Genomic DNA, 26,766 nt, shown 5'->3' on the forward strand with positions numbered 1-26,766 from the left:
TTGACCATATAAGTTACCTTTCTTTATTCTGCTATCAGTAAGCGGGCCTCTCTGTGCTAAACCTGGTTCATTTCTGTGTTTGTCATTTCCTCTTTCCTCACCGTTATTATTTGTGGGGGGCTTCTATCCAGCTTTGGGGTCCCCTTCTCTGGAGGCAAGAAAGGTCTTTTGTTTTCCTCTACTAGGGGTAGCTAGATTCTCCGGCTGGAGCGTGTCATCTAGAATCAACGTAGGAATGATCCCCGGCTACTTCTAGTGTTGGCGTTAGGAGTAGATATATGGTCAACCCAGTTACCACTGCCCTATGAGCTGGATTTTTGTATTCTGCAGACTTCCACGTACCTCTGAGACCCTCGCCATTGGGGTCATAACAGGAGAGGCTACGATGGTACTTGTATTTGGAAATCTTTTGAGCAGCACCACTTTGAACCCGACTCTCCTCTCTCATGTCCTTATTGAAGCGATCCTTCATCGAACGCCACCGGACTTTGACTCTCTTCATTGTGAAGGGGGAAATTAAATTATAAAACTATGCACCACAGGTTCACTGCCACGTCAGACCACGTTGCAATGCTTACAAAAATCCTTTCTGACTTGTGGTGTGGCATGATCCCAATCATCCAACGGCTATCTGGCCACTTCATCCCACAGCCACCGAATGACCACAGTGTCCGAGTGCCACTGATCCCAGGTGTCCCACAATGTAACTCGCTCCTGCACCAATGTTATTAGAAGGTCGTTCTCAAAGGCAGCTTCACGATGTGGAACTTAGAAATCAAAGAAATACATTAATATAGTTGTAAAGATAAAACAAAAACAGTCAAGAATACTTATCCGCCGTCTTTCCACCTGAACTTGGGCCTGAGTCTGCTCCTTCTCTGCCGGACAGGAACTGTTCTGTAAGGAAAATACATGATTTTACCACGTGTCATATTGACAGTCAATACTTACCAATCAGTAGCAAATGTACTCACTTCATCCGTCTCCTGTCTGCTCTGGGAGGGTATGCTCTTCACTGGAGGACATCTTTGATGAGGAATACTGCAAGAGAAACAGAAGTGAGTACAGACTGCAGTGAGTGAAACAGACATTTTTATAGCTTCTATACTCGCATCTTGAGTGAAATCCAGAGTCTTCAGATCAGCAAAACAGACTTCAGATCAGCAAAGCAGTAACATTCTCTTTCAGAGTCTTGAGAGTAATGGACTACCTGTCTCCAAACCCCCTTTTATACATCAGTGATTTTTCAGGTGGTAACTTCGTTTCCTGGACATGATTAGTGTGAAGTACGCATACGTATCGAACACAATCGTACTCATGTCCTTGCGTACCAATGTGTTCCCGTAGACAGTAATGCGTTTTTTTGACGCACTCATCTGCAATCATCCGCATGCGGACGATTGCGCAATATTTGATGCCTCAAAAAATGCAACATGTTGCGTTTGCCGGACCCCGCCGCAGACCACGAAACGATGCATGCGTATGCATCCGCAAGTGAACGCATGTCCCTGCGTACACCATGTTAAATATATGTACGCATGACGCATGCGGATCAAACGCTGTATGCACAGACGCAAATGTGAAACCAGCCTTACTGTTTGGTTTTGGCAGCGCAGGGAATCAACAAGCTTTTTTCGGGGAGGCAGTTCCGGCCCCATCACAGCTATGCCAAGTTTTGGCATGGCTGTGATTGGCCGGAGCAGCATGTTAATAAAAAAAAAAAAGACATGGGGTAACCATGGTAAAGCAGACGGTTGGGGGCTGGTATTCTCAGGCTGGGAAGGGCCATGGATATTTGGCCCTCCCCGCACTAAAAATAGCAGCCTGCATCCTCTGTAGAAAAGGAACCTGATTTAGATTCGCCAATTCTGGGCCTTTGCTCGGCTTTTCCTGCTTTCCCTGGTGCGTTGGCATTTTGGCAATACATTTTTATTACTGCAAAGTCAAAAGTTTACATACATTTCATTAGTATTTGGTACCATTGCTCTTAAACTGACCGACTAGGGTCAAACATTTGGGGTATCCTTCCACAAGCTTCTCACAATAGTTGGTCGGAATTTGGGGCTATTCCTCCTGACAAATCTGGTGTAACTGATCCAGGTTTGTAGGTCACATTGCTCACACCTGCCTTTTCAGCTTTACCCATACATTTTTAATAGGATTGAGATTACGGCTTTGTGATGGCCACTCCAAAACATTGACTTTGTTATGCTTAAGCCACTTTGTTACCATTTTGGCAGTATGCTTCGGGTCGTTCTCCATTTGGAAGACCCATTTCCGTGTAAACTTTAACTTCATGGTCGATGTCTTGAGATGTTGCTTCAGTATTGCCACATAATCTTCTTTCCTCATGATGCCATCTATTTTGTGAAGTGCACCAGTCCCTCCCACAGCAAAACAACCCCACAACAAGTTTATACTGTCTGTATATAAAAAAGTGTCTAGGTGTATATAGACTTTATAATTAATTATCGTATTAATTTATTGGTCAGTATGCTCTGACAAAATATAAATCATGTATTTATCACGTCCCCTAAGTCTGTGAAATGGCCAGTGTTACACTTTACACGTATACCATCTTATGGTAGGACTCATTATTTAGTTTTGCAGTAATCTCTTGTACTTTGTGCAAACGGGATATGGCCCACCGATTCTGAGCTAAGTATTTCATCTGTATAGCTTTCCATGGATGGGTGCCTCAGTTAGAGCCCTCTCCTTACTCTCATTTACATTATATGACACATAGTAAGGTTTTAACACATTACTTTTCACTTTATAAAAAATTGTGAATTGGGAATAGCCTCTTTAATGGAGTAAGGGTGTGCACTGGAGGAATGGAGGATACTGTTCTTATCAGTAGTTTTTTAATAAAGCCAAAGCTAAAGTGCCATCTAGTTTTTTAATCACCAGAGTATCAAAATAAAACTGATTTTATTACAATCTTGGGATGTCGTGAATTTTAATAAACTCCAAACACCATTAATAAAACTGTGAAACTCCAGAAATGCTTCAAGTGGCCCCTCCCACCTGCAAAAGATGTAATCTACAAAGCTATACCAGGTTCTAACAAATTTAAGAAATAATGGATTACTTTAAACAAAAATGTTTTCGAAATATGCAATGAAGCCATTTGCATATGGAGGGCCATGTTCGCACCCATTGATAAGCCATGTGTCCGTAGGTAATAAGTGTCCTTATAAAAAGAACAGGTTCCCTTGAGGATTCATTTCCAGTAGCTCTAAAGCAAAATCACTGTGTTATAGAAAAAGCATTACTTTCTAATAGCCATTTTATGTCTGTCAGCCCCTTAGAATGTTCAGTGGAGGTACGTTATATGCAATTGTTATATCCATGGTAACTAACCAAGTCTTCCTCGATATATAAATACAGGGTGGGCCATTTATATGGATACACCTAAATAAAATGGGAATGGTTGGTGATATCAACTTCCTGTTTGTGGCACATTAGTATATGGGAGGGGGAATACATTTCAAGATGGGCGGTGACCATGGCGGCCATTTTGAAGTCGGCCATTTTTAATCCAATTTTATAAATCGCCCACCCAGGTGTATCCATATAAATGGCCCACCTTATATATAACCTTCAGACTAAAGCTTTGGTAAATTTTAATACATTTCATTCAGTGGGCTAGAGTGACTTACCAGCCCTCAGAGCACTGAGCAATAGTATTACAGAAAACATGTAATTTAATTTGAGGACAATTCTAGCTGAATTCAGGGTGTGAATAGAGAAGTTGGGGGCATTACTTTGGCTTACTGACTGCAGGAGGAAATCAGTAGCAGGAGGAAATCAGACAAATTTGACAAATTTCATCTGGCTGTTCTCCCTGGTCTGACTGAAGCCGTGGAGCCCAGTGAGAAGTAAGCAGTGGTAGCTGATGTCTTCATCCTAATGAAAACACTGCAGAAATGAGCAGGGTAGGGCATCATAAAAGCATAGTGTTAATAGGAACCTCTACAGCTGATGATATACGTTTCCTGGAAACCTTCCTGGTATTGCTAGAAAGAAATCTCTAGCTGTGGCTAATTCTGTAAGCGTGCCATGGGGGATTTGGCAATATACCTTCCGGAGGAAATACACATGTTGCTGATACTTAGTCTTATCCCATACTCGGCCTATATGGCATTTTGATCATAAATCTCATTGAATATGTGAAAAAAGGAGCTCCCCAGGTTTTGGCACTAAGCACAATATACGTGTTCATTTGTTTCAATGAGACTATATCTCATCAATTGGAAAATATATTGCCTACCAGTCTAAAGAAAAGGACAAAATATACATAAGATATACCTAAATTTCAACACAATCTTACATTTCTATATAACAACCAGTCCACCAGTCATGGTGCACACACACCCTCAAAGATATAAGATGAGGAAAAGGTGGTTAAATTGTATTCTTTTTTAAAGATTTTTTTATTGATAATTGTTAAAAAATTTTTTAAAAAACATTCAAGCTACAGAACCAAGAAGAAGGAGTGTGACAACACTGAAATATTTTATCCTAGGGTGGTAATGTCTGCAAAAATATACACTCACTGGCCACTTTATTAGGTACACCTGTCCAACTTCTTGTTAACACTTAATTTCTAATCAGCCAATCACATTGCGGCAACTCAGTGCATTTAGGCATGTAGACATGGTCAAGACAATCTCCTGCAGTTCAAACCGAGCATCAGTATGGGGAAGAAAGGTGATTTGAGTGCCTTTGAACGTGGCATGGTTGTTGGTGCCAGAAGGGCTGGTCTGAGTATTTCAGAAACTGCTGATCTACTGGGATTTTCACGCACAACCATCTCTAGGGTTTACAGAGAATGGTCCGAAAAAGAAAAAAAATCCAGTGAGCGGCAGTTCTGTGGGCGGAAATGCCTTGTTGATGCCAGAGGTCAGAGGAGAATGGGCAGACTGGTTCGAGCTGATAGAAAGGCAACAGTGACTCAAATCGCCACCCGTTACAACCAAGGTAGGCCTAAGAGCATCTCTGAACGCACAGTGCGTCGAACTTTGAGGCAGATGGGCTACAGCAGCAGAAGACCACACCGGGTACCACTCCTTTCAGCTAAGAACAGGAAACTGAGGCTACAATTTGTACAAGCTCATCGAAATTGGACAGTAGAAGATTGGAAAAACGTTGCTTGGTCTGATGAGTCTCGATTTCTGCTGCGACATTCGGATGGTAGGGTCAGAATTTGGCATAAACAACATGAAAGCATGGATCCATCCTGCCTTGTATGGAGCATCTTTGGGATGTGCAGCCGACAAATCTGCGGCAACTGTGTGATGCCATCATGTCAATATGGACCAAAATCTCTGAGGAATGCTTCCAGCACCTTGTTGAATCTATGCCACGAAGAATTGAGGCAGTTCTGAAGGCAAAAGGGGGTCCAACCCGTTACTAGCATGGTGTACCTAATAAAGTGGCCGGTGAGTGTATATGGTCATACAATAATATACATAAGTTTTAATGTTACATTCAAAATGCCAAATATGTCCATAGAGTGCATTTGGTCTCAGTCACAGTTTACACATATAATAAAGTGCTTAGTGCCCTCTTCGAAGAAGCACGCGGGGGAAACAGGGCTGTCGGGGTAGGAGATAGTGGCACCTGAATATCACTGCGCTGGTCACTTTGTGAGCATCAATTGGGAGTTCCTTGAGGTTATTAATTCCCTCTTTTGGTTTGGCATTACATGCCTTCCCTGTAGACCAGAGGTGTCAAACTGCATTCCTCGGGGGCCGCAAACAGGTCATGTTTTCAGGATTTCCTTGTATTGCACAGGTGATAATTTAATCACCTGCACAGAATGATTCCAGCACCTTGTGGAATGCTAAGGAAATCTTGAAAACACTCATGGTTTGAGGCCCTCGAGGAATGCAGTTTGACACCTCTGCTGTAGACCATTTTTTCCTTATTGTCTTACTATTGAATAACATGTCAATTCTGTGAATGTGGTTTTTGTGTCTCTGCTTCAGTGTATGCATATCCCACACTGTGGATATTTTTTGCACTAAGCACTTTATTATATGTATAAACTGTGACAGAGACCAAATGCACTCTATGGACATATTCGACATTTTGAATGTAACATTAAGGCTTATGTATATTATTGTATGACCATATATATTTTTGCAGAAATTATTACCATCCTAGGATAAAATATTTCAGTGTTGTCTCACTCCTTTTTCTTGGTTCTGTAGCTTGAATTAGAAAAAAATCATTTAAAAAAATTTATTTTAACAATTGTCAATAAAGAATTAAAAAAAAAAATAAAAATACAATTTAACCACATTTTCCTTATGTTATATCTTTGAGGGTGTGTGTTGCAAAAGAGTTACATAGTATTAATATATGCATTTGGTTAATTGATAAATATTAACTATTAACATTTCTATTTTTGAAATCATTCCTATTTTTACCATTCTTACATACTTGCCTAAAAAACCTTTACACTTACAGCTCTGGCAAAAATTAAGAGACCACCACATCAAAACCCTGTCATGGACAGCCCAATCTCCAGACCTGAACCCCATTGAAAACCTCTGGAATGTAATCAAGAGGATGATGGATACTCACAAGCCATCAAAAAAAGAAGAACTGCTTACATTTTTGTGCCAGAAGCCGTGTGAAAGACTGGTGGAAAGCATGCCAAGACGCATGAAAGCTGTGACTAAATATTATGGTTATTCCACAAAATATTGATTTCTGAACTCTTCCTGAGTTAAAACATTAGTATTGTTGTTTCTAAATGATTATGAACTTGTTTTCTTTGCATTATTTGAGGTCTGAAAGCACTGGTTTTTTTTTTCTTAAAAATTTGACCATTTTTCTTTTTCAGAAAAAAATACAAAATGTATTGCTTGGAAATTCGTAGACATGTTGTCAGAAGTTTATAGACTAAAAGAACAATTTACATTTTACTTAAAAATATACCTATAAAGAGAAAAATCAGACAAATTGAACATTTTGCAGTGGTCTCTTAATTTTTTACAGAGCTGTATAACACACACTCACATACTGTATGTGAAAGTATTTTAGGCAGGTGTGTAAGAATGGTGAAAAATAAGAATGCTTTAAAAAATAGAAATGTTAATAGTTTATATTTATCAATTAACAAAATGCAAAGTGAATGAACACAAGAAAAATGTAAATCAAATAAATATTTGGTATGACCGATCTTTGTCTTCAATACATCAAAGTATCATTGAGCTTAGGTTCCAGTGGTTAGCTTTATTGCTTTGTGGCTCTGTAGTCCCGAGTTCAGAATGCTGTAGATAAGCCCCTGATGCCAGTGGGCTTAGCTCACCGTCGATTTTGGGGGTGACAGGTTCCCTTTAAAAACCTATCTTCAGTGTAAAGAACAATAATGAGTCCTGGAAGTGATGATATCCTCCACAGGCCCTGATCTCAATATCATCAAGTTTGTCTGGGATTACATGGAGACAGAAGGATTTGTGGTTAGTTATCCAAGATGTTTGGAACAACCTCCCTGCTGAGTTCCTTCAAAAACTCTGTGCAAGTACAAGAACCTTGAAGAATTGATACTGTTGTGAAGGCAAAGGGAGGTCACACCAAAAATTGATTTGATATAGATTTCTCGCTCGTTCATTCACTTTGACTTTTGTTAGTTGATAAGAGAATACAACAGCTCTGCTTTTGAATGCATTTTTACATGGCAGCATTTTTTCCAAACGTGCATAAAACTTTTGGCACAATGCACTATATATTTTATGTGTGAAAATTATATATATATATTATTATTATTATTATTTATATAGCACCATTAATTCCATGGTGCTGTACATGAGAAAGGGGTTACATACAGGGTTATAAATATCATTTACAGTAAACAAGTTTACAGTGACAGACTGGTACAAAGGGGAGAGGACCCTGTCCTTGCGGACTTACATTCTATGGGATATATATATATATATATATATATATATATATATATATATATATATATACTGTCGACCGGCAGTAAAATGGCATCTTCGGCCAACAAATCTGAGATGGAGTGACATGTAACCAAGTTAACTGGCCTCGGTGATGTGACACCTGGTGTGATGTTCATCTCATCACCTACAAAGGCTTTCAGCCATTACAGGAACATTTGCCTAATGTTTTATTCCTTAATGCATTATCTATAATAGATGGATAGGATGGTTACAGTGTTTGTTGTACTTTGCTGCCATCTACTGGCTATTGTTATATGTTTTCATTTTCTGAAACTGTAATTTCCACAATGTCTCTCTCTGTATCTCCTCCCATCTTCTTCCTCACATCCTTTCTTGATGGTCAGTGCCATCTTGGTAGCATGTGTATCAGGACTGAAGAAAGGATTCTCTTGTTACCTCTAGCCTATATCCTCCATATTCTACCTCATCTTCATCCCTTTATCTTCCCTGACATCTTACCTCATCTCATCAAGGTACTGTTAATACAACCTGATAAAGTTCATTGCTGAATTGTCCTTCTCAGATTAACCATATGCAGCTGGTCAAGCACAGGAGGTAAAGGTTAGCGAGTAACATTATCTGTCATTGCTTGCACAGAGATCCGTGCTCACATTCCTCAGACACATCTCATAAAAGTGCATCAGTGGCAGAATAGTAACAGCAGACCTAAGTCTACATTCTGTGCATATACATTGTCTGCTTGCAAATCTATACCCATTCACCATCTTAGCTAAGGCATGTCCACAAAAAGTTCCATGGATCACTCTGTGTGGCAAGCACATCATGTTCCTGACAGCACAGATGCATCAGGAACAGAGTCCATGCTTACTGCAGAACATGACGTACAGCCCAAACATGTAACCAAGCCGACACCGAAGGGAAGAGAGAAAGTTAAACTAGTGATGAGTTCCGTGACAGACTAGATGATTTAAGGAGCAGAGTTAATCACTATTTAGCAGCTTTTCCACGCTCTAACAGTGATGAAGCAGATTGAATTGTTTAATTGCCGCATATGATCGCTATTAGAGACTGCCTGCAAAAAACATCACTTTCCTGAGTAACTCTGACATGGATGCTGCCACGGCAGAGCTAGATGAAAGAGAGAGTGTTATGTTCCTAAGTGGCGCATGTGGTTCATGGACCAATTGTGCCACAGACCAGACTTACCCTGCGGCGGTGTGACTAAGCAGCTACCTTGGTGTTTGCTAGTTCCTCTATTGGTGAGGTTAGACTTGTGTGGCAGGTAGCTGCTAGGTGCCACTCCATGGTGGCAGCCAGGATCATTTTCCTCACCAACTGTTTTACCGATGCCTCTACCTTGTGCCAGTCATTACACTGGCTACCCATCCACTCCAGAATCCAGTTCAAAACTTTTACCCTCATCCACAAAGCACTCCATGGCTCAGCACCACCCTACATCTGCTCCCTCGCCTCAGTCTACAACCCTACCCGTGCTCTCCATTCTGCTAATGACCTGAGGATAACATCCTCAATGATCAGAACCTCCCACTCCCGTCTCCAAGACTTTTCATGTACTTCGCCAATTCTTTGGAATGCACTACCCAGGTTAATACGACTAATCCCCAATCCCCACAGTTTTAAGCGTGCCATAAAAACACATTTGTTCAGACTGGCTTAAAGGTACCTTCACACTAAGCGACGCTGCAGCGATATCGACAACGATGCCGATCGCTGCAGCGTCGCTGTGTGGTCGCTGGAGAGCTGTCACACAGACAGCTCTCCAGCGACCAACTATGCCGAAGTCCCTTGGTAACCAGGGTAAACATCGGGTTACTAAGCGCAGGGCCGCGCTTAGTAACCCGATGTTTACCCTGGTTACCAGTGTAAAAGTAAAAAAAACAAACAGTACATACTCACCTTCTGCTGTCTGTCACACGTCCCTCGCCATCTGCTTCCTGCACTGACTGTGATTGCCGGCCGTAAGGCACAGCACAGCGGTGACGTCACCACTGTGCTCTGCTTTTACTTTACGGCCGGCACTCACAGTCAGTGCAGGAAGCAGATGGCGAGGGACGTGTGACAGACAGCAGAAGGTGAGTATGTACTGTTTTTTTTTTTTACTTTTACACTGGTAACCAGGGTAAACATCGGGTTACTAAGCGCGGCCCTGCGCTTAGTAACCCGATGTTTACCCTGGTTACCTTTGTAAAACATCGCTGGCATCGTTGCTTTTGGTGTCAAACACGACGATACACGCCGATCTGACGACCAAATAAAGTTCTGAACTTTCAGCAACGACCAGCGATATCACAGCAGGATCCAGATCGCTGCTGCGTGTCAAACACAATGATATCGCTATCCAGGATGCTGCAACGTCACGGATCGCTATCGTTATCGTTGCAAAGTTGCTTAGTGTGAAGGTACCTTAACACCTCAACGCATCAACCTAACTATCCCTGTGTTGCCCATTCAAAAAACTTAAACCATAATCAGGTTCCTCGCATCATGTTCTCATACGCTTTATGCAGCTAATAGCCCTCTGTGTCTGTACTGCTACATATCTAGGCTGATTACTGGTTCATGCAGCATTACATGAACACCCTATTCTTACACTATGGTTGGTCCGAACAATGAAGGCAATTTTTATCATCCACCTCTCGTGTCTCCCCTTTTCCTCATAGTTTATAGCCTTGTGAGCAGGGCCCTCATTCCTCTTGGTATCTATTTTGATCTGTGTTTATTGTTATGCTCTAATGTCTATTGTCTGTACAAATCCCCTCTATAATTTGTAAAGCGCTGCAGAATGTTGGCTATATAAATGAAATTATTATTATTAGCAGTAGCTGCTGACCTAAAGGGCAGAGTCGTTATTTCAGATTCTCAGACGGAGCAGGATGGCAACTTGGGACAAGTTCAGACTGTGCCAGCAGGATGGCCACTGGGCAGGTTTAAGCTGTGCGGACAGGATGGAAACTTTACACAAGTTCAGACTGTGCTGACAGGATGGCCACTGGGACAGGTTCACACTGTGCGGACAGGCTGGCCACTGGAACAGGTTCAGTGCAAACACAGGTCTCACGAGAGAAGGCAGGTACCGTTGATGTGGTTTCAGGATGCGAAGACATCTATACTGGAATAAAGGGACAGGACACGGGATAAGGGAAACTATAATAGAGTAGGGACGGGGGACCTGTCAACATACAGTTGCACACCAAACCACCTAACTGAACTATAGGGGTTGCTAAGTCATGTCCCAGTTTTGGTGGAGGGTGCCTTTTATAAAAAATGTCTCCCTGCTATTGGCAGGTGAACACACATTACCTAAATGTCTCTCAGCAGTTGCTGTGAGCATTTACCATGTGTGCGCTTCCCCTTTAAGAACAGGGGAGCATGTGCATGCACACCCTAGCCACTTCACCAGGACACAGTGTAGCATGCACAGAGGAGGGAGAAGAAAGAATACACCAGGGACCGTGCCACGGGCCGAGGCAGTGAGTAAGCTGGCGTGCCTGCATGGAATGAGTAAAGGAACATCATGCAGGGGTGCCGAGCATAGCGCTACAGAGAGTCTACTTAAGAAAAAGACCGCACTAGCGTGAGATTCCCAGGATAAGGCAGAATTCCACATCGCAGATACCCCAAGACGTTAGGTCACATCGTATGACGTTGACCAAAATCACATCTCGATCTTCCAGATAATTCCACTCTAGGAAGTGAACATTGTCTGACAAGCTACTGGAAATCCGTGCCACTACAGAGGAAGCTAGAGGTAGAAACTCCTGTTCTACAAAGGAAGTTGAAATGAAAACCCAATGAAAAATACTCCAAGCAAAAAGGAAAGAAGAAACAGCCCTTGATAAACTAAACTGAAAGTCCTTGAATAAGCACTAAGTAAAGATGCTGATCATGGGCGGACATACCGCCTGTTCAACCTGTGCAGCTGCACAGGGGCCCGGAGGCTCCAGGGGGCCCCTGCAGGCAGGGCCGGCGTTAGGGGCAGGCAGCTGCCTAGGTCCTCGCTCCCCCAGGGGCCCCCAGCTAGCGGCACATCACGCAGCTGCTATGGGGCCCCTGTGAGGCAGGGGGCCCGCCTGCCGCCAGCGCCGACTCCTCTGCCGCATTTAACTATACCGGCGTCTGCCGGTACAGTTCAAAGCAATGATGGAGGAGAGAGCGTCAGCTGACGCTCCCTCTCTCATCATTCCCCGCTCTGCCTCTGACAGACACTGCCGCGCACTCACTGTGTGCCGACAGGAGCAGGAACTGGAAGCAGCGCGGGCACGAGGAGAGGTGAGGAGTGTGCTGTGTTGTTTGTTGTTTTTTTTTACTCTATAACAGTGAGTACTGGAATGTGGGGCCATTCTGGGGGGGGGGGGAGAGCTGCGCTGTATACTATGAGGCAGTGTGCTGTATACTATGAGGCTGCACTGTATACCATGAGGGTGTGTGCTGTATACCATGAGGCTGCGCTGTATACTATGAGGCAGTGCTGTATACCATGAGGTGGCGCTGTATACCATGAGGCTGCGCTGTATACTATGCGGGCAGTGCTGTATACTATGAGGCTGCGCTGTATACTATGAGGCTGTTCTGTATTCTATGAGGCTGCGCTGTATACTATGAGGCTGCGCTGTATACTATGAGGCTGCGCTGTATACTCTGCGGGCAGTGCTGTATACTATGAGGCTGCGCTGTATACTAAGAGGCTGTTCTGTATACTATGAGGCTGCGCTGTATACTATGCGGGCAGTGCTGTATACTATGCGAGCTGTGCTGAATACTATGTGGGCTGTGTTGTATACTAAGGTGGGTACATTATACGTTATATTCTATGGGGGAGGCTGTGTTATATACTATGGGGGGTGCATTATATTCTATGGGGAAGGCTGTGTTACATACTATGGGGGCTGCATTATATTCTATGGGGGCTACATTATATTCTATGGGGAGGTGGACTGTATTATATTCCATGGAGGGCTACATTATATTCTATGGGGGGCTGTATTAGATTTTATGAGGGAGGATTGCATCATACTCTTTGATGGGGCTACATTATATTCTATGGGGAGGTGGGCTGTATTATATTCTATGGGGGGGTTGTATGTTTGGTATTTTTCGTTACCCCTGTTCGTATTATCTTGTTAGTCTGGTTGGTATATTACGGTACACTATTAATCACCTCCTTCCTGCGTGCGGTAAGGGTGCAGACTGAGGGTGGAGCTAAGGCAAGGTATGTGGCCACAGCATCTTCATCATCAGAAGCAACCTGGGGAACAGGGCAAGCTAGGGGCCCCTAGTGTTAGGGACAGGGAATGAGCCCCTGGTCCCAGGACACCCGACAACAGAGTTGTGACAAATACACTCCTCAGTCCTCCAAATAGTATAGTACACTAATTTTAGTCCTCAATATTGTATAATGCACCCCCATAGTCCTTCATGTAGTGCAATCCACCCCATAGTTCTTCATATAGTGTAATGCATTCCCCATAGCCTTCCATACAGTATAATGCAGGTTCCATATAGTGCATATAGTATAATGCACTCCCCATAGTACGATAGAGTGTAATGCAGCCCCCATAAAGGATAATGCACTCCATAGTCATAGTCATTGATAGAGTATGATGGAGCCCCCTCAGAGTATAATGCATCCCCCCTCAGAGTATAATGCAGCCACTACATAGAGTATAATGTAGGCACCCCATAGAGCAGTGTTCCCCAACTCTGGTCCTCAAGAGCCACCAACAGGTCATGTTTTCAGGATTTCTTTAATATTGAAGAGGTAATAATTGCGTCACCTGCACAGGCAATAATTCCATCACTTGTGCAATACTAAGGAAAACCTGAAAACATGACCTGTTGGTGGCTCTTGAGGACCGGAGTTGGGGAATACTGCCATAGCGTATAATGCAGCCACCCCATAGAGTATCATGTAGCCCAACTGTCCTGCAGTATTATGGCTGCACGTACTCACTAATATATGAAAAAAAATACAATACTCACCTCTCCTCCTAGTTCCCCCACTGCTGCAGAGCGTCTCAGCAGCTCCACTGCCCGGCATAGCATGGTGCGCGATTAATTGACGTCATCGCGTACCCACTGCGTCAGAAATAGAGGGGAAATGATGGGAGAGGGAGCTTCAGATGACGCTCTCTCCTCTATCATTGCTTTCAACTGTATCGGCATCCCCTGACCCACGGATCCCATAGTGGCCTCATGGTGTGCCGGTATTAGCGGCTGCGTGGTATGCCGCTATTAATGGTATACCACTGGCTGGGGGCCCCTGGAGGAGTGAGGGTACTAGGCAGATGCCAAGTCTGCCTACCCCTAATGCTGACCATGGATCTATGAGAGCTTTATGGCACCTCTGTAACAGTGGTAATGTGAGGGGATGTGTCATTACACCATGTACTGTTCAGGGTGTATGAAAGCTTAGTGATGTCCCCTGTAGGAGCGATAATGGCGGCCACTTTGATTGTCATCCTTTATTTCCAGATACAGATCACTAGGAAATGACACAAGAGCTGTTACTATCACATCTCTTGCTGTGGACGCCTCTCTGCAGGGGATTCTATTTCTTCATTAATCTTTTCTGGAGGATCTAATCAGACTGGCTGTCTATGATATGGGGGTCTGGTATAGGAAACCCATTCTTCTCTGTCCTGTTAGGAAGTTCTGAGGTAATAGAGGATGGACCGGCTCAGTGTTCTCATTTATTAGCGGAAATGGAGAAAGGCCCCAGAGTCACCTGCTCTGGACCTGACACTCCCAGGAATCAGAGCAATTTCCTGATTTATCCCCATTGGATATAACGATATCGGGGCTCATCCAGCTTTATCTCATGTGTGACATTGATCCCCAAACTCCAGTCCTCACAGCCCCAACACATCATGGTGTCAGGATTTCCTTCATTTTGCACTGAGGATGGAATAATTATCGAGGCCTCAGAAGCTGCCGCAGGTTCTCTCCCCCGAGAAATACGAAGGAAATCCTGACACCATGATGTGTTGGGGCCGTGAGGCCTGGAGTGTGGAGGACACTGCTGTATGCGCCCACCAGACATAGGGGGCAGTATAATAATGACTACATGGCCGAGCAATGGAGTAAAGACAACACAAAGGTATAGGTAAAAAGAAGATTTTATTTATAGATGAGGTTATTATATATTATATATCATGTGTGGAGATCAGACTGAAAGAATCCATTGTGTCTTTCTCCTGAGACATCTGGCTTATATCAGGAAACTTAAGCAAAGTTGACATTTCCTTTTATGGACGCATTCCTTCTTGACTATTGTAACCTTTTACCTACATACCAGAAGCTGAACCTTATCTCTAGTATAGACTGTTTTTGTAAAAGGATGTGAAATATGAGCGCTTGTGCGCATGTCTGTAAATGTATGACTCTTTTCTATATAAAGGAGGGGTAGAGTCCAGTGAGTCAGACGTGCTCCTGGGCTTCCCCTGTATATGATCACACAACCTTTTGTGCTGCGTGTCATTTACTCGGTTACCTACATTCAGGAAGCCAGGGACGGAGAAGGACTCAACATTACTTTGGCGCACCGAACAGGGACCTGAGGTGAGAGTATTTGCTCGAGATTTACCTGCAGATACGGACAACGGAGATCTGGGATAATGGACGGCAAATGAACTGAAAAACCTGGCCAGGTAAGAGACATTATTAGTTCTCTTTTATCTGCCCTGTATTATCCGAAAGATCTCTATGAGCCGTGTCACGCTGGGTTAGTCTAGTAGTGAGTAGATACCTATAAAACTCGGGTTACCATATTGTATAGATTTATGAGTCCTGTCCCTGGCAGTGTGTGAACAGTGTGAAGGTTGTGGTATGTTGTGAAAGAAGAGCAAAAGTGCGTAGAAAAATAAGCCGAAATAGTTGGGGTATAAGCCTTATACACGGAAGTCAGCCTAACTGGGTCATGTGGTTGCGTCCTTCTGGGAGACCTCCGCCCATGCTTGACTCTCATTAAGTGCTTAACCTCCTTCATTTCTGGATAAGGTTTGATAGAATGAGCCCAGGACGCGGTTTCATGAGCCTGGGACAAGTATGCTAACTGACACAGAAAGTTTTGTGATCTGTATGGTGTTGCTGGGTCTGTTTGCGTGCATAATAGCACTTAAGTACGTTCTGCACATTAGGAAGAACGGACCAGACAAGCCTTTCAATATTTTAGCTCCCTAGGAGAGAAGGCAACGAGACATCACCATAGAGTAAGTGATTGTCCAAACGTCACCTGGGGTAGAAATAGCTAATATTGAAAAAGAAAAATGGGAAATAAACAGACAAAAACCGTCTTAGGACAAGTGGAAGCAGCAGATATCATACAGGAAAGATGTGGAAAGACAGTCAGAAGTCAGATTAGAAGGGTAAGAGAAAAATTGGGAATTTCAGAAGCACTTATGTTCAGTACAGAATGGGAAAAACTGAGTAAAGAACGAGGTGGAATTATCAAAGACAATGGGTGGGAAGAAATCATACATTGTATGATAGAGGTCTCAAAAACAGCTAAAGAGGAGAATTGGAAGTACGATCCAGACACTTCCAAATGGATCATGGGGAAGGGAAAAAGTTGTGACATAATCCCGCCACCTTACCTAGATCCAAAAGCCCAATCATTTGTACCATCTGGAAGAGCAGAAGGAGGAAAACAATTTCCAGCCTTGTATCCCAATCTTGGTGGGGTAGGAGGATGGGAATGTTCACACTGTGGACAACAAAATCCAGATTGGAGAAATGATTGCCTAGCCTGTGGTACACCTAGATATGGCGCTGTACTTGCCCCTGTTAGGGTAGTACCAAGACCCTTTAGGGAACCTGGTGCTGACGGGGTAATGGGAACTAGATATCATCAGACCCGACAGTATTTTCCATGGTCTCCAGCCGAGGGTATGTCCCTCCTGCATAATGCGCCTGATCCCACTCAATATCCTATCCGATTTGCACAATACATACAACAAATCATGCAGACTCATGCTGGGGTCTGGGCGGACGGGGAAGAATTATGTAGAATGAAAATGTCCCCCGGACTTTTTCAGGAATTATTGACACACCTACAGCCCAATAGACCAGTGGCAGAAGGGGGTGCCTTACAGACAGAAGCATCAGGTACCCAGTTCACAGAGGCATTAATAATTTTCATGAGAGGAAAACAGAGGGAAAGGGGGTCTACAGGTGTGATTATGCAGAAATTTGGGCAAAGTATTGAAGAATATAGTCAAGAACTAGAAAATAGCTTTAGGGATGAAGGATTGGATTTGACTGATGCTTCAGTAAGGAGACTTTTTACAAAACAATTAATAGAGGGGCTAGATCCGAAAATCAGAGAAAAATTTAAATCCTCTACTCCAGATTGGAGAACAATTGAACAACCAAATATTGTGAAACAACGATGTTTAGGAATAGCCATGGATATGAGAGAGAATCGTAAGCCTGTTAGAATAGCACAAGCTAATACAGGAGGAAGAGTGAGACACAATTTTCCTTGCCACTACTGTAAAAAGCCAGGACATTTTCAGAGAGAGTGCAGGAAGAAGTTGGCAGATATAAAGTCAGGCAAATTTGTTCCCAGAAATAACCCTCCCCAAACGGACAACCAGCAGAAATCTACCATCATAGATGGTCCCATACCAGATTCAGATTGACTCGATGTGTTACAAACTTCCCTACCAGCTAGAAGACCTATGATACAGGTGAATGTGGGGGGGAGAGAGATTCCATTTTTGATAGATACAGGTGCAACTTCCTCAATTTTGAATCAAGATTTTCTTCCGAATCCGGAAGATATTTCAGAACAAACAACTTTTGCTGAGGGTTATGATGGGGTAATTCGAACACTGCCATATACTGTGCCCCTAGAGGTCTCATTAGGACCTAAATGTTTTGCATCCAGATTTTTGTATGCCAGAGGGCCCCAACATGTCTGTTAGGAACTGATGTACTAAAGAAATTAGAAGCTAACATCAATTTTAGGGAAGATGGCACAGTTATGCTGACTATCCCTGATGATGCAGAATCATTAGAACAATATGTTAGAATTCAGGCTTTTGAGGATTATACTGAAGAAAAAGAGTATACCACAGATCTAGATCTCTCAATGGTCCCAGAAACACTGTGGGCACAGGGTGACACTGATGTGGGATTATTGCATATTTCTCCTGTAAAATTATCTGTGCAACCAGGAACTGTTCTCCCACAGCTCAGACAATACCCTGTGAGTGCCCAGCAGGAATTAGCGATTACAAAACAGATAGAGGGATATAGAGAGAAAGGAGTTTTGGTAGAGATACAATCACCTGCTAACACTCCTCTGTATCCAGTCAAGAAGAGAACTCTTGATAAGGGTTCTATGCCCAAATATCGTATGGTACATGATCTAAGAGAAATAAACAAAGTTCTAGATCCAATCACCCCAGTTGTACCCAATCCTCATACGTTACTATCACAGATACCAGCCAGTTCTCAAGTATTTACTGTAATAGATCTTTCAAATGCATTTTTCTCGGTTCCTTTACACCAAGATAGTTGGCATTTGTTTGCATTTACATTTAAGGGCAAACAGTTGGCGTGGACACGCCTTCCACAGGGAATGATACACTCCCCTACTCTTTATTCAAATGCCCTACAAACAGTTCTTCAAAGGTTTGAACCCGAACCACAGGTAGTAATTTTGCAGTATGTGGATGACATACTACTTTGCTGCCCAGATCTAGAAACTGCAGAAAGGTCCACTGTGAGTTTACTATGTTTTCTAGAAAAAGAAGGGTGTAAAGTGAATAGACAAAAGCTACAAGTTTGTCAGACCAAAGTGGTCTTTCTAGGTCATTGCATTTCTCAAGGTAAAAAGCATCTTACACCTCAAAGAACTGAAGCAATAAGACAGATGAATGAGCCTAGAAATCATAAACAGCTACGAGCATTTTTAGGAATAGTGTCTCATTGTAGACAATGGATTATACATGCCAGTCAACTAATGCAACCACTGTATGACTGTGTAAAAAGTGAACCTTATTTGTTGACAAAAGAAGGTCAGATTTCGTTCCAACAATTAAAAGATGCCCTTGTTTCAGCTCCAGCGTTAGGGCTACCAGACTACACCAAACCATTTCAGCTTATGGCTGCAGAAGTTGATTCTCATGCTACAGGAGTTCTTACCCAGAAGCATGCAGGGAAACAAAGACCAATTGCATATCTTTCAGCAAGGTTAGATCCCGTAGCTAGAGCAGCGCCAACCTGTGTACGTGTAGTTGTTGCTGTCTCACTATTGTTGGACAAAGCATCAGAAATTGTCCTAGAGCATCCACTCACAGTTCAAACTACGCATGATGTTTATGGGATATTAAACCAGGTCCAACCAAAACACATTTCCATGGCCAGACATTTGCGGCTACAGTGTTCTTTGCTGCTCCCCTCTACTATCACATTTGCAAGGCTTCAGACTCTTAATTTAGCAACACTGCTACCTCTCGAGTCTGAAGGGGGGAATAAGGACACTGATCCACACGCAAATTTTTTCCCTACAGACACACATGATTGTACAGAGCTCATTTTACAAGAAACGGCAGGCTTACCCAATGTATCCGAAACACCACTTCAAAATCCAGATTTAGAGCTGTTTATAGACGGTAGTAGGTTTGCAGATGACACAGGTAACTTCCATACAGGGTATGCAGTTGTGTCAGAATCTGAAACTCTCAAAGCAGAACCACTTCCACCAAAACAGTCTGCACAAGAAGCAGAACTAACAGCATTGATCGAAGCGCTAAAAATAGCTGAGAATCAGACAGCTAATATATACACTGATTCTAGGTATGCACATGGTATTGTGTTTGACTTTGGAGTAATCTGGAGAGCTAGAGGTTACATGACAGCGTCAGGACAACCTGTAAAACATGCTTCTTTGATCAAACAGATCTTAGAGGCTGCACAAGAAACAAAAGAAGTAGCAGTAATTAAGGTAGCTGCACATGTGAGACTCGACACTAGGGAATCTAGGGGAAATGATAGGGCTGATAAAGCAGCCAAAGCAGCAGCAGTTAAACCCTTACAACAGGTTCATACTGTAAACCCCACAGAAAATACTGAAGATAGACTGAGACAAGCACAGGAAGATGCAGGAGAAGAGGAGAGGGACAGGTGGAAAAAGGAAGGGGCAGAAGAACAAGCGGGAATTTGGAAGAAAGATGGACTAATATGTCTACCTAGAGCCTGGTACCCGATTGTAGTTGGTGGACTACACCACCCTACTCATGTGTCTGCAAATGCAATGACACTACTGGCAAAGCAAGTCTGGTTGGCTCCAGGTTTTGGCAACTACGCAAGAGACTATTGTGCTGCATGCGTTATATGCCTGGCACATAATCCCGGACAGACAACAAAGACCCCTATGAAGCACCACGTCCGACCTCTCTATCCGTTTCAGCGATTACAAATAGACTTTATCCAGCTGCCAAAAAGTAATGGGTATGAGTATGTGTTGGTATGTGTGGACATGTTCTCGGGGTGGCCAGAGGCCTATCCAGTTCGGAAGGCTTCAGCTAAAAACACTGCTGTAAAGCTAGTTGCCGAACTGATACCCCGTTACGGTCTCCCTGAAGTGATCGAGTCAGATAGGGGTACTCATTTCACTGGAGAAATATTTCAAAATGTACTGAAAATGTTGGGTGTTGAAAGTCAGTTACACACTCCGTACCATCCTCAAAGTTCTGGTAAGGTGGAACGCATGAATGGAACTTTAAAATTAAAAATACAGAAAGCCATGGCTGAAACAGGAAAGCCTTGGACAGAATGCCTTCCACTGGCCCTTTACTCAATACGCAATACCCCAAGGGGTAAGACTAAACTGTCTCCATATGAAATTTTGTTTGGCAGGACTGCCAATTTAGGATGTTATTTTCCACAACAGCTTGTGTTAAATATTGAGTCATTGACTTCTTATGTGCAAAATCTTCAGAAACAATTAACTAAGGTGCATGCACAAGTTTTTGCTTCCCTTCCAGATCCTGACAACACAGAAGGAAGTCACAAGTTGGAACCAGGTGATCAAGTCTATGTAAAAAGACACACCAGAAAGGCTCTAGAACCAAGGTTTGACGGACCCTTCCAAGTCCTGTTGACAACACCTACATCAGTCAAGCTTGAAGGAAAGGCATCATGGATACATGCAAGCCATTGCAAAAAAAGCAGTATAAACTCATGATATTGATGTTAATAATGATAACCTCAACGGAGGCGTGGGATAGACTGAATTCTCTAGCCCCTTTGAACAATAGATTCGTACAACATCATAGAAAATTAGTGCATGACTTGTTAAACAATACACAAACCCTGACAGATTGTTGGATCTGTACCCATTCACCGGTATCAGCCACAAGTATACCTTTTCTAGCAGTTCCCGTATCAGCAGAAGAAATATTCGCTTGGCCTAATTGTTCAGACAACCTGGCCAACAACCAAATTGGTAATGCTAGGCTGTGGAATACTACAATCGCCATACCAATTGTGGGATGGGTAGAATTTCCTTGGTGGCAGGGTAATCTCTCAGGGAGTAATACACATCTACAATATTTAGCATTTAAGGGAGGAAAATGGGTACCTAGGAATAAGACTGGATTAACTGATCTAGGACAGGTCCCCACTGAAAATCTACAGCTCAGTTTCAGTACAACCGCCGATCCCTCTGATGCTTTCAAACCTGTAGTATTGGAAAGATACATACACAATAGAAATTGGGAACATTCTGAGTTGTTCCCTCAAGGTAATGCAAGCGATTGTACAAGCAAACCGGGGAACCTGGTTTGTAATGAATCTGATGAGTATGTCAATGGAATGCCTGTATGTGGAAATCCCGCAGCCGGGTACTGTAGCCCCTTGGGACAAAAACCCTCTTGGTGTATGCTTCAGGATGTATCTAGATTTGTGGATTTGGCTCACAGATTGGTATTGCAGCACTCAGCTCTATGGGATCTGCCTGAAGGTACATTTTGGATATGCGGAGAAGGAGCATATAAATGGCTTCCCGTAGGTATAAAGGGTACTTGTACATTAGGACGCCTAACCCCAGCTACATTCATAATTTCAAATAAACAAGTGAATATGCAAGCCGTGCCCAAGCACACACTATATAAAAGAGCTGCAGATAACTCACCACGTCCCTCGGGGAGGCCACATATAGTACAAATGGGAATTCCTAACAAAATTGCTAGTACCATTTTTATTTATCCTATGTTAACACAAATGTGGGATAAATTAGTTAGAGCCACGGATTATTTAGATGATCAGATCTGGGATATATTGGATATACTAAACACTAGTATAGCTGTACAGAATCAGCTTATAATAGTCGTCAACCAACATACCCTGGTATTGGATTACCTAACTGCCTCACAAGGGGGTATGTGTCAAATCATCGGACCCACCTGCTGTCATTATATAGACCCAAATAGTACTATGAGTATGACATTTAAATTAAAGGACGTACAACGACTCAGAGATCAGTATGACAAAGATAATGACCAGAATAAGGATAGCTGGTGGTCAGATACCTTTTCTTTTCTTAACCCAGCCAACTGGTTCAGAGGAATCGGTGGGTGGGTTGCTGGGATTATGCAGAGCATAATACATATAGTTATGATTATTGTAGTCATATACATACTATTCCAGATTGTGCTCAAGGGTATCTCAGTATGCACAGATAAATTTTGTGTAATAGATGCAAGAGTATAAATTTTTTTTTTTTTTTCCTTTATTCTTATGTTATCCTCTAGTGATTCTAATTAATATTACCGTACTAATTTTTGTTTTTATATTTTAGTATACTGCTAAAGAAGAAAATAATTTGCGATAGAAGAATTAATACTAGATTTGATTCTCTTATTAATAATATAAGTGTGTGCATGTGTAATACCAAAAATAAAGGCTTTGTCTTTGGCCCTGTGGTAATAAAAAAGAATATGTCAAAGGGGGGAATTGTGGAGATCAGACTGAAAGAATCCATTGTGTCTTTCTCCTGAGACATCTGGCTTATATCAGGAAACTTAAGCAAAGTTGACATTTCCTTTTATGGACGCATTCCTTCTTGACTATTGTAACCTTTTACCTACATACCAGAAGCTGAACCTTATCTCTAGTATAGACTGTTTTTGTAAAAGGATGTGAAATATGAGCGCTTGTGCGCATGTCTGTAAATGTATGACTCTTTTCTATATAAAGGAGGGGTAGAGTCCAGTGAGTCAGACGTGCTCCTGGGCTTCCCCTGTATATGATCACACAACCTTTTGTGCTGCGTGTCATTTACTCGGTTACCTACATTCAGGAAGCCAGGGACGGAGAAGGACTCAACACATGTATATGTGTAAATTATTCATCTATCAGACTAAATCTATCTATGGGCCGTATTGGTCCAGAGGAAGGCGAAAACCCCCTGTGAGGAATCGGCCAATTATCCTCATATTAGGGGGGAAAATTCCTTCCTGACCCCAAATATGGCGATCAGAATGAATCCCAGGATCAAGGGCTCATAGCTAATGTGTATACGTAAGTTTAATGTAAAAAATATATATTATTTAAAATTATTATTATATTATTATTATATAAATGTTTATTATATAAAAATATAAAAGTAATTTCTATTTTTCGGCTAATTTACGTTTATATTTGTGTCGACTATATTATTGTAAATCCAAAATATTATATTATTATTTTACATAAATTATATATTTTTTATTATAAACATAAGAAGCTACTTATTTATTCTATTTTACTAAACCTATCTATGGGCCGTGTTGGTCCAGAGGAAGGCGAAAACCCCCTGTGAGGAATCGGCCAATTATCCTCATATCAGGGGGGAAAATTCCTTCCTGACCCCAAATAAAGTATGGCGGTCAGAATAAATCCCAGGATCAAGGGCTGATAATGAACCGATGAGATTAAAGTAAAAAAAATGTGTTGTATTATTTTTTTCCTACTAATCTGGTAGCATGTTTGGACTAATTTATGTCTATATTTGGTTAGGAAACATTTTTTCAACTAATAATATTTTATTTTGTATCTTTTTTATGCTCTAAAAGTGTGCACTTACTTATTAACCTATGACACTAAATATATGTATCGGCCGTGTTGATCCAGAGGAAGGCGAAAACCCCCTGTGAGGAATCGGCCAATTATCTTCATATCAGGGGGGGAAATTCCTTCCTGACCCCAAATATGGCGATCAGAATGAATCCCAAGATCAAAGGCTGATACCTAACCTGTGTAATATACCTAACCTGTGTAATATACCTGTCATGTAAAAATAATATATATGTTTCTTTACTTGGACTAATTATTATTTATAGGAACTATTTTTTCTTTTAAAGTAAGAACATTTTATTTTATTATAACTTTTTTTGTGCTACTAGTGTGTGATTCTACTTATTAATCCATTATACTAAACCTATTTAAGGCCGTGTAGATCCAGAGGAAGGCGAAAACCCCCTATGAGGAATGGGCCAATTGTCCTCATATTAGGGGGAAAAATTCCTTCCTGACCCCAAATATGGCGATCAGATTAAATCTCAGGATCAGAAGCCGATCCATGTCCTACATCTATGTGCTGATATGTACTGTGTGCTACGTGTGTGCCTGTACTGATGATGTAGTGTGGGGACCTGCACTGACCATGTAGTGTGGGTGATGTGTGATGGGTGCGATACTTACCAGGCCTGTGCTAAGGTGAGTTCAGGGATAATGGCCGCTCCTTACATGCTGCTGCTCAGCGGCCCCAGGACTGAAAGGTGCGACTATTGTTCCTGAACTCACCAGATGGAAACTTAGCACAGGCCGCTCCTGGGGTAGAAGATCTTCGGGCTGGAGGGATGTTAGATGCCAGCCCAGGAGGTCAATGGTCTGGGGCAGCAATAGCAGTGGTCCGGCATGAAGCTGGTATAGAGAGAGATGATGTTGAAGGGCAGCCGAGGTGACGTACAGCAGCAGAGACGTGAGGCACGGGTCAGGGGGCATGAAGTTCTGGGCAGTTGGCACGGGCTCATCCTGCAAGACATAAGAGGAAGACAGGAAATCTATCTACCGGATCTTATGTTATATTAGGGGAATGGTCTTTATAATGAACCATTCTGCTATATAACATCAGATACAATGTACTGACATAATAAGTGTCCTGTGTGTACATCGGTCACTCACCAGATGGTCGTGAATTCTTTCACAGTCCAGATCTTTTCATCCACCTAAGAAAAATAGAAACATAAAGTCACTGTCAGAAAAAGTGAAAAAAGGTAAGATTGATGATGATGATTACCACAATGAGAGAACAGCACCTGATGAGTGTTATCCCCAGAAGAGGAGATACTTACCGGGTCCAGCTTGGTGACACGTACGTAAATCCGGCCACGGGGTGAAGGACTGTGTGCTCCGGCCACTGCAGATGGTGGTTCTCCAGAACTGGCCTGAATGGTGTAAATGGTGGCTCTACTCTCCTTTCCTCCAGATCCTCCCAGCCGATGGTGGTAAAGAATGGATGCTCTCTGATATTCCCGCTCACACCCAGGCGTGTCTGAGGGTCTTTGCGCAGCAGCTTCTTGATGAGATGTTTCACGTCAGCATCAAGCCAAGTTGAAAATTTTGGCTTCTCGTTGATGATGGATTTGAAAGCCATTTGCTTGACGGGGCCGTTGTAAAATGGATATCGCCCTGCTGCCATCCTGGACACCACAATTCCCAGGCTCCACCAGTCCACTGCTGCGCCATACCGTTTTCTACGATGCACCTCAGGGGCCATGTAATGGAAAGTGCCCAGCACTCCAGAGATGTTTTTGGAGGAGGAGACGCCATCTTGGGCAAGCCCAAGGTCGATGATACGGATGTGGCCATCTGCATCCAACATGATGTTATCCGGCTTTATGTCACTGCAATGAAAGAAGAAAACAAAATAAGAAATCTGTCCAGTGATACAAGAGATGGAAAATGGGTCACTACAAAATAGTGCAGAATAGGTGGCAGGACACCAGGGAAGCCGGGGGCCATATCTACAGCTTATAAAGGGGACAGGGAGAAGGAGGAAAGTTCTGCTTACCGGTGGACGATGTTGTGTCCGTGGAGGAACTGGAGGCCACTTACCATCTCTGCTGTGTAGAATCTGATGGAGAGAACAGAGTGCAGAATCAATGTCATGAAATCCTTCTCTGGCAATCCCCAAATACCATGGCACCCCACCTCCTGCTTCCAGCACCCTAAATATATGCCCTGCCAGTGCTCCCCTAGCTGCACCCCGACCTCAGGTTTTTTCCCTTTCTCTTAGTTCTCTTTTAGGTACATTCTCTGCTTTCTCACCTCATATTGCCGATGTTCAGGCAGCCGCACATCCTGATCAAATCCTCCACGCTGCCACCGGACAGGTACTCCATGATGAAATATGCCCTGTGCTGAGACTGGTGTGTGGCATACAGGTGGCACAGGAATGGGCAGTGTCTGGCCGCCAGGAGTATCCGCCGCTCTCTCAAGATGGTGTCCTCGTTGTCCCTTTTGGTGATCATTTTGACGGCCACGTTGATGTTACTGCTGGGGACAGATGCCAGGACCACCTGAAAAACACAAATGGAGAATACTTAGAAGGTGTCTGCAGGGGTGGAAGGATCTGGATTTTATAGTCCACAAGGCGCATGAGAAAACTGAGTGATCGCTCAGTCTGCTAGTGACCAGGACCATATAGAGGAGCAGATCTATCTATCAGAACAATGCACTGCCTGCTCCATGGATGGGCTATGGAGATGTCTTAATAAATATTCGTCATTTTAATATTTAGTTCATAAAACAATAATAC

General features: G+C 42.8%; 1 protein-coding gene across 1 annotated transcript; it reads right to left on the reverse strand.

Moving 5' to 3' along the window:
• Window positions 1-23,325: 23,325 nt before the first annotated feature.
• On the reverse strand, window positions 23,326-26,254 carry LOC143782618 (protein kinase C delta type-like). Its single transcript, XM_077270324.1, has 4 exons — window positions 26,020-26,254; window positions 25,301-25,852; window positions 25,131-25,174; window positions 23,326-24,980 (listed from the first exon to the last, which is right to left on the reverse strand). Exons 1-3 carry the CDS (start codon window positions 26,115-26,117, stop codon window positions 25,150-25,152), a joined length of 675 nt encoding a protein of 224 aa, XP_077126439.1. The 5' UTR covers window positions 26,118-26,254; the 3' UTR covers window positions 23,326-24,980; window positions 25,131-25,149.
• Between the last annotated feature and the right edge of the window lie 512 nt (window positions 26,255-26,766).

This window comes from Ranitomeya variabilis, chromosome 1 (genome assembly GCF_051348905.1).
Source record: "Ranitomeya variabilis isolate aRanVar5 chromosome 1, aRanVar5.hap1, whole genome shotgun sequence".
NCBI lineage: Eukaryota > Metazoa > Chordata > Amphibia > Anura > Dendrobatidae > Ranitomeya > Ranitomeya variabilis.